Raw genomic sequence first — 12,249 nt, forward strand, 5'->3', positions numbered from 1 at the left:
AATACATTTATAAAAGGTTTGAGAACAAGCAGTAGTGTTTCTTTTCAAAAGATTGGATTCCTTATTTTTGTAGTTGGCTGCTGCAAAGCTTTAACTGTACATTCAGTGTTCTAACTATTCTTTAAACAGATTTACAGACTGTACTTAAAAACACTAATCCTCAGTTGGGAAATACCTAATAGATAAAGGAATAGGATATGCAGTCTGGTAGAGTATAGATGGAACCGGACTTCAATTTAAAAAAACAAAAACAAAAAAACCCCTGTATTCTAATTCTGGCTTTTTACTAACTTGTGTATATGATCTTTGTCTATTCTATTATTTGATGCCTTGGTTTTCTCATTTATCAAAGATAGTAGAAGTACAATAAAGATGAAAATGTATTCCTAAAATTAATTAATACCTGCTTAGAAAAGTAAGAGGGAGTTGTTACATATGGACAGTCCATGCTAATGAAACCACAAGTTCTGCTTCACGTAAGTTTCTATCTATAAAACTAACATCTGTTGTAATAGAGATTTGATAGGAAATCCCTTAATTTCCTTAAGAAACTATATCCCATATCCAATGGTCTATGTAACAAACTCATACAAGGTTAAGATGCTGCAAATAATCATCCTTTTCAAATCTAAACTCTTTAAGCAAAACCCTGGTAATAAAAGCCTTTGAAGTTTCAACAAAAAACTGTATCAGTATACAATTTATACATAGGGAAATTCTACTTAAAATGTACCTTCTCCAGTCTCCAAGGATTCATCATAAAGTGAGCTTACATTGGAGGTGAAAGGTGTCATTTAAGTATTAAATTTTATTAACTTATTTCTTTGAATGTGTCATTAAAGCAGGTTAATGCTGGGCTCTGTTTTAGCCTGAGTGTGGCTCACAGCTGGGAACTATAACACCTTGATCAAAGTTTGCCTCATTTTCCACTGCTTAAAATAGGCATTGAGTCCTTAGCATTGAGGGAATGACATTATCATGGGTCAGGTTTTTCTTGCTTGCCATAACTTGGTCAAAGGAAATATATCCACTTGTCTGGACTAGTATTAACAAGACATTAGGAAAAAGGGGAACATTTTATGAGAAGAAATAATAGACGGATATTAACCGTAAATGTTGTAATCAAAATGGTATTTAAAATGTGTTCTAGTAAAACACTGTAATAAGAGAAAAACCACAGAACTTAACATAAATTCTAGCTTTATTTTTTAAAAAGATTTTATAAGTCCAACTTCAAACACATACGGGTGAATTATTTATTCCTCTCTTCCATCAGATGAGGCTTATTGTGTCAAATCCTCTGAAAAATATAAGTAAAAAATCTTTTTCACAAATATATATTCCTTATATTACTCATCTTAGTTCTTTATATACTTTAACACAGCTGCTAGTGGTAGAACTGTGTTGTGCAGCTGCATATAGCTATAACTTTACAAGTCTGCTTTACTTTCACTAGCTCCCTGGTTCAGCTCCAAGGTCCAAATCTTATAAATGGTTAACTGGGTTGCCAGAAAAGCCCACTGAATGCATCCTGTAGTGCTCTGTGACAAGCAAGAGAAGAAGTATAGCCTCCAGCAAGGTCCTGTGGAGAGGCAGCTCTGACATGGTTTAAATACCTAAAACAAAACAAGAAGTACAGCATTGATATAAAAAGCAAATATAAATTGGTAACATTTTAAAAAGCAATAGTAAAACTGATTCGAGTTTTAAAGAGGAATTCCAAGATTGAAATATTCAGGCTTTTATTATAAATAGATTATTACCTTTCAAAAGGAAACATGCCAACTGTACATGTAGTGCCTAAACTAGTACGAACTTACTAACAAATTACCATGGGGTCTAAAAAGAGTTCTGAAAGAGGTTTCAAAAATAATTCTAAAATATTCACTTCTTCACAATTTTCAGAGCTGATTTGTTTTGTTGGCTGTTTTTTGGACACCTAACTAATGTCCTTCTTCCTAGCATATGCTTAAGAAATACACAGTATCACAATACCATTGTTATATGTTTTAAAGCAAGCCCTAAATACCTAAACAAATTGAAGAGGGAAGAGTACATAGGAATTACTTCAAAAGCACTTCAATATTCCAAGATATATTGTCTCCTTCATTGCTGGAAAGGAAACATTAGAAGATTACATGTTGAAGAAATCTCTGCGACTGAGACTGAGTTCAAAATAATGTCTGAAAAAGTAAATACAGAGAAGTCTTACTGATCTCAAAGAACAATATAACAATTCATTTTTTTCTGCAACCACACAGTTTTGTTGTTTTAGCAATTAAACCTTTCTATCGTGACAAAAATAGACAAAACAGGCCTAAAAAAAATTGGACAATCTAGCCAAAGGGGCAACTTAGCATGACTACTACCATTGCTGGAAGCAAATAATTCCAGCTTTGTTTTAATGCTTAATTTAAGAAACTACCTTGTTTCTTCAGGAAGTAAAGGAGCTTCACCCACCTTAGAATTACTGGTATGGCAAATGAATAAATCAGGTACCAGAACATTTTAATAACTTGGAACCTTTTTTACTGATTCATTCAAACTTCCTGTGTGTCAAGATCTTAATGCATGAGCAACTTATAACTTCAAATATAACAAGTCTGTTTTTCATTTGTATTCATGTTTAATAAACCTCTATAATGAAAATATATACAGCAATATAAGACTCTAATCGAAAAAATGAATCAAGTTAGGATGCAGGCTAAGTTCCTGGAATTAGCTATAATTTATTCACACTGCCACAAATCAAGGTTTTAACTCAAGTCTTTGCTTCTCTGCCAAAGATGAAACGGGAAAGTGGAAGGAAGAAGAAAATTAATATTTATTGAACAAAAACATTTTGATAGTATTTTATAGCCATAAAACATATCTGAGCATGCATCTGCAAAATTTGTATACTTATTTATACATAATATACTAATATAGTAAGTATATTATAAAAATAGAAAACTTCAAGGATGAAATAAAAATAAAAGTTCTGGCTGCGTGTGGTGGCTCATGCCTGTTATCACAGCACTTTGGGAGGCCAAGGTGGGTGGATTATTTCCTGAACTCAGGAGTACAAGACCAGCCTGGCCAACATGGCCAAAACCCTGTCTCTACTAAATACAAAACATTAGCCGGGCATGGTGGCGTGCACCTGTAATCCCAGCTACTCAAAAGTCTGAGGCAGAGCGAGACTCAATCAATCAATGTTTTAATATTTTCTTCCTACACCCCATCTTACCTACCCTCATCCACTTTGGAGACTACTGTTACTAGTCTTTATTGTCTAGGTGAGGTGGCTCACGCCTGTAATCCCAGCACTCTGGGAAGCCAATGTGGGTGGATCACCTGAGGTCAGGAGTTTGAGACCAGCCTGGCCAACATGGTGAAATGCTGTCTCTACTAAAAATAGAAAAATTAGCTGGGTGTGGTGGCAGTTATCTGTAATCACAGCTACTCGAGAGGCTGAGGCAGGAGAATTGCTTCAGCCCGGGAAGCAGAGGTTGCAGCGAGCAGAGATCATACCACTGGACTCCAGCCTGGGCAACAGAACAAGAGCCTGTCTCCAAAAAAAACAGTTAGTCATTGTTAAATTCTTTATAGAATCTTAGGTCATACAGGATTTAAATAGGGATTCACCATACCTACCCCATGGCCATAAAATTATCTGCTTATTACTTCCCAAGACACAATAAAATATCAACTGTTAAGATTCTGATGCATGAGAAATGAAGTAAATGTTAAGTTACCTCAGAAATGTCTAAAAATTAATCTGGCTTCACAGGGAATTCAATAACTATCATACAAATAAGTAATATTTTTATAGGTAACTTGAAATGTTCCATTTCTGATACAAGTTTCCAGCTAATTTTTATCCACACACCAGATGATGATGTATCACCCTTTTCTTTCCTCAGATCCGCAAAAGAAAAGCATAGTCTTAGCTTTAATAGATGTTAACTCATGGTAAAATTCAAGCACTGCAGTAGAATGTTTGTCAACCTTGAAAAGCCAACCATCATAAATGAAAATTGGTATTCATAGCTGTATATACAAACCACTGTGCAACTAACTGTTTTGATTCATCACATTTTGGTACAGCTTGCTTCTGGGAAAATTGAGTCATACCATATCTGGCTTGGCAATTTGAACACAAACTTGCAATGTGCATACAGCTTTTTATATGTTATCCTGAGAAACCTGAAACAGCTGCATTGCTGGCAGGAAAACACAGGACCACCAGTAAAATATTCAAAACAGTTGCATCTTTTAATTTATAGCTGTGTTTCCATAGAAAGTATATAAAACAGTTTATAGGTAAAATGTTACAGTCATACTCATTGATGCCATAAATGTGTAAAAAACATTTATCTAAAATGATTAGTGTTTGAAATTAGTATTTTTTGAAATAGTCATAATCCAGAGTAATGAACAAATATTTTTAAATTTGACTTATTAATGCTGAGTTGTACAATTCTCACTGCCAAAATCAAGTCAATTAACATTTCTTTGCATAGCACTGAAGAAAATGCCCTTCCCTTCTAGCAATCATTTACATTAAACATGTCTGTGAGTATGAGTCTTTAAAAGTCCTGTTTATTTACATTGCTGTTTTTGATCTCTAGGGCTACACAAAACTGTTACTGTGAAGTATTTCAAAATATTTTCACCATGGCAACATACATTAATGCCAATAAAAAAATAAAACAAAGTTCATTTTTGTTACTCAATTGTGGGCTTTTTTTCTTAGGTATCTTAATGTTCTTAAGCCCTTTAATTATTGTAGCATGTCAAAAGTATTTTAAAGAATCTGCCACATTGAAACAGCACAATGAAAATTTAGCGTTTTGTGTACTTTTCTACCTTAATCCACATCTGTGTTTTTATTCTTTCATGACCATTACAAGTATATCACTGAGTAGGATTCCTGGGGTTTCTGGCAGAAGTCAGTATCATTTCATGTATACCTTTATAAAACAGAATGAGGAAGAAGTCTTGGCCAAATTTATTTCCAAAAGTCAAGCTCAGTTGAGTTTGGGAGCCTGGAGGTAATTGCTCTGACTATTTAGCCAATCCCAGGACACTATTCCTGTTTTTCATGGGTTTATTTTAAATATGTGTAAATCTTATAAGCAGAAACCAGGAAAGTAAAAATGAGGTTTGCTTATTTTGGTACCTATACATTATTTTTACTGAAAGCAGACTAAACTCAAAGACTTAAAAAACCATACCTTTGATTATTTTCTTAATAATGCTAAAAAAAAAGCATGTTTCAAAAGCATGTCTAAGATAATTCTTGTACAAAGGACATCTTATGCCCTAATTTATGCTCTGTCTAAAGCTGCCTTCCTATCCCATCAAAATCCCTTTCAAACAGACCTTGGAGAAGGGGGAGGGAAAAGGAGCAATGGATCCTGAGAAGAGCGGAAGACAGGATTAAGCATTAGAAAACCACACGTGAAGGTTTGTTCCTGAACTTTGATTTCCTACGCTGTCATTTTCTTATGTTGTATTTAGCAGCTTTTGCTGCCCCAAAGAAAGTGGTATAATTTACACTTAGCTTCAGAAAGTCTTCATTTTCTTAGTTCTTTAACATAAGAGTGCCTCTGAGATTACTCTTTTCCTATTTCCCCTCCTTTAAAAGCCCTATATTGACCATCTGGCTGAAGTCTTGGACTCAGCTCATTTTAGTGCTATTTAACAATGCTTTGAGTTCTCAGCTACAGGCAGAGGGCAGGGCTTGTCACTCAAGACCAAGAGGCAAGCTACCCTTCCTGTCCAGTCATAATCTGTTTGTGACAATCCTTAAAGCACATTGGCTTGAAATTCATATTGAAATGAAAATGTAAAGTTCACATTAGTTTCCTTCACTTCAAATTACCAGGCCCTGTGGAGAGTTAAAAACTTGGACTGATCAAACTAAGAAAGGTAGTGAACTCTAGAGACTGACTTTCTTTTTACAAGGTGGCCCGTTTTTTAAAATCTGCATTTAAAACTATCGTGCATTAAACAGACCATTTGCAAAGAGATCTGTGTCCTATAGCGCACAAAATTGAAACCTAACTGCCATTAAGAGAGATCAACCAGCTGATCTCAGGTATCAAGACCCACAACTCTTGTAGGAAGTTCAGCCAAAGCTATAAAAGATTTACATTAACAACCTGAAGTCTATCTCAGTGAGATTTAAAAATAACCAGAGCAATAGTGTGCTCACACAACTGTCACTAAAAAGCAAAAACATTCTTAAAGTTAATGGTTAGGTGTCTTAACCTAAGCATAGTACCAGAATAATAGACAAAAATTTACAGAGTGGTAATCATATATTTTTTAAGTAAATTGGAAAAACACCACAAGTCAAAAATACTGTCCATAATTTTGACCACAATGTGGTTATAAAAACATATGGCGGGCTGGGTGTGGTGGCTGACGCCTATAATCCCAGCACTTTGGGAGGCCGAGGCAGGCAGATGACAAGGTTAGGAGTTTGAGACCAGCCTGACCAACATGGTGAAACCCTGTGTCTACTAAAAATACAAAAATTATCTGGGCATGGTGGTGCGCACCTGTAGTCCCAGCTACTCAGGAGGCTGGGGCAAGAGAATCGCTTGAACGCGGGAGGCAGAGGTTGCAGTGAGCAACTGCAACCTGGGAGAAACAGTGAGACTCCATCTCAAAAATAAAAACATGGCTTTATGAAGTCCAACCAAAAATGTAACAAACTGCCACAGGCAGTCATATGTTTCTCTTATACTTTACCATCTAGACAGCAAGAAAATACAATTTGAATAAACTAATAATAAAACTGAGTTTAGATTTATACCAACACACTTGGAAAGAGACTGAACAATTATGCCAGACATTTAGACCATCTATATACCAAAACTCTTATTTGGAAATTAAAAGACACATCTTTTCCAAATGAACACAATGATTTATCATTATTCATATTTAAAACTTAATTTAGATTGCTCAGATAAGACTTTCTGACTTATGGCTGGAGTATAAGTCCAGTTATAACTGTGTAATTTATTGCTATCAAAGACCACACCGGGTATTTTGGATAGAACAGTTATTATTGAAAGTTAATATAATTACATAATGAAAGGATTACTTCCTTGATTTAAGTGTGAACTATAGAGCACACATAAGATATAGCTACTTAAGTATAATATAGCCTATGAATGATATTATTGGTAGTGCTGGATATCTCAACTGATAGACCTCTAAGGATAGATTCTGTCTATATAATGCATACATTTAAACTTAGGAATATCTCAGGAACATGGCCTATGACATAGATAGGGCCATGAAAAACAGATAATACACAGTAGCTAATAGGCCAAATGATATCTGGTAAATTTTAAATATAGTATTCAAAGTCAGATGTTTATTTCCACAAGAGATTACTATGATGTTTGTCTAATTTCAGTATTGCCACTATACACTTAGATGAGATTACACAGGAGAATGGCATAAATAATGTTTTTATTTACTGATTCTTAAAACATATGGGCTGAGTGCAGTGGCTCATGCCTATAATCCCAGCACTTTGGGAGGCCAAGGCGGGTGGATCATGAGGTCAAGAGATCGAGACCATCCTGGTCAACATGGTGATACCCCGTCTCTACTGAAAATACAAAAAAATTAGCTGGGCATGGTGGTGCGCGCCTATAGTCCCAGCTACTCGGGAGGCTGAGGCAGGAGAATTGCTTGAACCCAGGAGGTGGAGGTTGCAGTGAGCCGAGATCGCGCCATTGCACTCCAGCCTGGGTAACAAGAGCGAAACTCTGTCTCAAAAAAACAAAAACATTATGATACTCATTCCCATGAATTTATTCGGAATAATGCCTGGGAGAGACAGAATAAGGCAACGTTTCATTAAAAAATCTAAAAATAGCAAATAATATGATTTTTGTGTCTCCCAGGGAAGAACAAGTTTCACTTTTTGGAAATACAGTAGATAAAAATCAATGTACTAGCTTCTGAATTTCTTTGGTATTATTTCCAAAAAAAAATCTGCCTGATTCTGGTTTGTCTAACATAATTATTTTTACTAGAAATTCCATGTTAGTAACAAATATGTGCCAGGATTTTCATCATATCTTTATAAAGGCAGGATGAGTAATTTATCTCCAAGAGTGAGGCCGACAAAAATGCAGAAATTTAGATATATGCAGCTCATTCATTCTCAAAAAAAAGGAAAAAAATTTACTGAGGACCTATTTGCCAGGTATTGAAGTAGCCCTGATAATAAAACAGAGAACAAAGACTTCATGATCTCATTGACTTATAATCCAGAAGAAAAGAAAAATATTAAATAATAAATATTACAAATGAGAAAGTAGGGCTAGATGAGTTTGGATAAAAAGGGAAGCCAACATAAATAAGATCAGAACAGGTATCCCTAAAAAAAATGACAGTTAAGCTTAGATCCAAAGAGATAAAATTAGGTAGGAAGGCAAGGGAAGCATAACGGTGATCCAGAGACAGGGAAGAACAGGTATAAAGTAGTAAGGAGACACAGTACATGTTGAGAATATAGGGGACAGGTGATTTCAGCTGAGGATGAGGCTAGAGATGTAGGCAGAAAGTACACAAATGACAGCCTTATAGAAAATGTTTAAAAATTGAATTTTATTCAAAGGACACTGGGAAGCCACTGAAGAAAAGCTATTAGAAACCTGGTAATGTAAATGGGCCATGATGGCTGCCCAATGGATTAGAGAAAAGCAGGAGTAGATACAGAGAGATTCCTTAGGAGAATGTCTCTCTAGTCCAGGTTGATGCAATGGTGACTTGAATTAGGGTGGTGGCAGTGAAAATAATGAAAACTACTGGTTTCAGTGAGTGGGTGGGTGGGTGGATATAGGGGTGGGGATATGAGGATGGGAAGGAGAAAGCAGTGTCAAGGTCAACTTCCAAGTACCTAGTCACATAGTCACATAGATCAAGGAAGATGCCCTCACAGAGGAATGGAAAACTGGAGAAGCAAATAAGAGTGGGAGAAGAAAGAACGGAAAAATCCTGACTTTAGTTTTGGACTTGAGTCCGAAGTGATTATAGTAGAAACATATGCATGGAGATGCAGAATAGTAGCTGGATACATGGGCCAAGTGAAAAGAAGACAGTTTTGGAATGAAGATATGGTATTTGAAACCATAAAAATAAATATTAATATTTAGGAAGAAGGGATAGACTAAGAAAAAAGGAAGGCCTAAGGCAGAGGCTTAGAGAACTGCAATGTGTAATGGTCTGACAACATAAGCTATTTTGAAGTGACGGGTAGTAAATGCTGCTATCCCTAGCAGTACCTCATAAACTTTCTTCCCCTCCTTTCTATATTTGCAAAAAATGTAGACACAAGACAGGTATAAGCCACTGGAAAGGAGGAAAATAATAATAACAGAGACAGGGACAAGGTAGCCTACTTGATTTCCCCACCTAAGGACTCCAAAGGGCATATGCACAGCATTTACAGCAGTCATGTTTTTTATAGCAAAAGAACAGAACAACCAAATGTCCATCAACAACAGAATGGATAAACTTGTTATTGATACAATGGAATACTATCAAAAGTGAAAATAAGTTACAGCTATGTGCATGCATCAATACGATTGACTCACAAACAATGCTTAGTAAAAAAAAAAAAAAAAAAAAAAACACATTAAAACCAAGTTACAGAAGAATATGGAGAGCATGGTTCCATTAATATTAAATTCTGAATGAAAGCTAAACATGGAATACATAAATATGACAAAGCTATAAGAAAAGCAAGGAATAATGTCAGAAAGATGGCAAAGAAGGAAAACCCAGCCTTCATTTTCTTCACAAAGAACAATAATTGGACACCTATCCGTGAATGGGAGTAACTCTGAAAGAGCTCAGGAATCTACTTGAGAAACTACAGCAATACACTGGAAGGGAAATCCCATAAGTAACCACACAAAAATCCCATAAATAACCATACAAAAGAAGGAAACAGTTTCATTCTGCCTTTATCATCCCATCCCCAAGGCCAGCACTGCTCAGTACAGAGAGGGAACTCCCAAGTTTGTAAGTATCCCTGGGCATGGAAATGGAGAGCAGGATGAAAAAGCAGCTTCCCAAAACTTTCAGGGTACTGCCTGAGAAATCAACAAGCTGCCTCAGTTATACCCTACCCAGAATGATGAAGAGACTGGCATGGGTGGAAACAAAGAAGGATGGGGGCTATCAGTATCACCCATATAAGCAGAAATCACTACTGTCCTTAGTGGCCTGCTCTGCACAGGATTCCAGCAGCCTTCTCTGCTAAGGACCTCAACAGCCCTTGTGACTACCACAAGAGATTTCACCCCTGAGGATACATGGTGTTCACTGAGGTGGACCGCAGCAGCTTGCTCTACAGAAGACACTAATAGGCTTTTGCTGGCTGCTGAGGACTCTAGCAGTCAGCGTAACAACCACAGACCCCCTGCAGGTTTGGCCACTGGGGATCCCACAGTTTTTCACCTTCCCAATCTCCAGGTGCCTAAGTGGTGATGTGTCCTTGTAGTCCTATTTGGGAGACTGAAGCAGGAGGGTCACTTGAGCCTGGGAGGTTAAGGCTTGAGTGAGTCATAATTATGCCACTGCAGTGCAGCCTAAGTAACAGAGTAAAACCTTGCCTCAAAAGAAAGAAGTAAAAAAAAGAAGGAAAAAGAAAGAGAGAGAATGAACAAAAGAAAGAAAGAGAGGAAAAAGAAATACTGTCCGAAAACTTTCTAAATATGGGGAAAGATGTAAACAGCAAGGTACATGAAATAGAAAGATGCAAAATCAGATTCAATCCACAGAAGACTTTCACCAGATGCATTATAATCAGATGTTCAAAAATCAAAGAAAAAGAATTTTTAAAGCAGGAAGAGAGAAACAGCATACTATATATAAGGGAACCTAAATAAGACCACTGCTGAATTTCTCAGCAAAAACCTTGCAGGCCAGGAGTTAGTGGGAAGATTTCATGAAAGAAAGAAAATGCCAATCGAAAATACTTTATGCTGCAAAGCTATCCTTTGCCAATGAGGGACAGCTAAAGACTTTCCCAGGCAAAGAAAAACTGACGGAGTTCATCACCCTTAGACTTGTGTTACAAGAAATGCAAATGGGAGTTCTTCAGGCTTAAACAAAAGGCCACTAATTAGAAATATGAAAGTATAAAACTCACTGGTAAAGGTAAATATATAGTCAAATTCAGAATACTCTAACACTGTACTGGTAGTGTGTAAATTACTTATAACTGTAATATAAAGGTTGAGAGACAAAAGCATTTCCAGAAAATAACTATAGATATAAAAATTTGTTAATGGATATATAATGTGAAAATACATACACTAACACAGAAAACATAAAATATAAGGGGAGAATGATATGGTTTGGCTGTGTCCCCACCCAAATCTCATTTGAACTGTAGCACCCATAATTCCCACATGTTATGGGAGGGACCCAGTGGAAGGTAAATCAATCATGGGGGCAGGTCTGTCCCATGTTGTTCTCATGATAGTGAATAAGTCACATGAGATCCGTTGGTTTTATAGGGGAGTCCCCCTGCCACTAAGTAGGATGTGTTTTGCTCCTCATTCAACATCAGCCATGATTGTGAGGCCTCCCCAACCATGTGGAACTGAGAGTCAAAAAAAATAAAGAGTATTCAATTAGGAAAGGAGGAAGTCAAACTGTCTCTATTTGCAGATGATATGATTGTATATCTAGAAGACCCCATTGTCGCAGCCCAAAATCTTCTGAAACTGAGAAGCAACTTCAGCAAAGTCTCAGGACACAAAATCAATGTGCAGAAATCACAAGCATTCCTATACACCAATAACAGACAAACAGAGAGCCAAATCAAGAGCAAACTATCATTCACAATTGCTACAAAGAGAATAAAATACCTAGGAATACAACTAACAAAGGATGTAAAGGACCTCTTCAAGGAGAACTACAAACCACTACTCAATGAAATAAGAGAGGACACAAACAGATGGAGAAACGTTCCATGCTCGTGGTTAGGAAGCATCAGTATTGTGAAAATGGCCATACTGCCCAAAGTAATATATAGATTCAATGCTATCCCCATCAAGCTACCAATGACCTTCTTCACAGAACTGGAAAAACCACTTTAAACTTCATATGGAATTACAAGAGAGCCCACATAGCCAAGACAATCCTAAGCAAAAAGAACAAAGCTGGAGGCATCACACTGCTGGACTTCAAACTATACTACAAGGCTACAGTAATCAAAAC

At 36.5% G+C, this 12,249-nt stretch overlaps 1 protein-coding gene across 1 annotated transcript in view; it reads right to left on the reverse strand.

Annotated features, from left to right (window-relative positions):
• Positions 1-1,183: 1,183 nt before the first annotated feature.
• Positions 1,184-12,249, reverse strand: part of MNAT1 (MNAT1 component of CDK activating kinase) — a 222,431-nt gene continuing 211,365 nt past the window's right edge. Inside the window, exon 8 of the mRNA XM_003924403.4 lies at positions 1,184-1,616. Coding sequence (XP_003924452.2) covers positions 1,496-1,616 — 121 coding nt within the window. The 3' untranslated portion in view covers positions 1,184-1,495. The remainder of the gene's footprint in view (positions 1,617-12,249) is intronic.

The sequence above is a fragment of the Saimiri boliviensis genome, chromosome 2 (genome assembly GCF_048565385.1).
Source record: "Saimiri boliviensis isolate mSaiBol1 chromosome 2, mSaiBol1.pri, whole genome shotgun sequence".
Lineage (NCBI taxonomy): Eukaryota > Metazoa > Chordata > Mammalia > Primates > Cebidae > Saimiri > Saimiri boliviensis.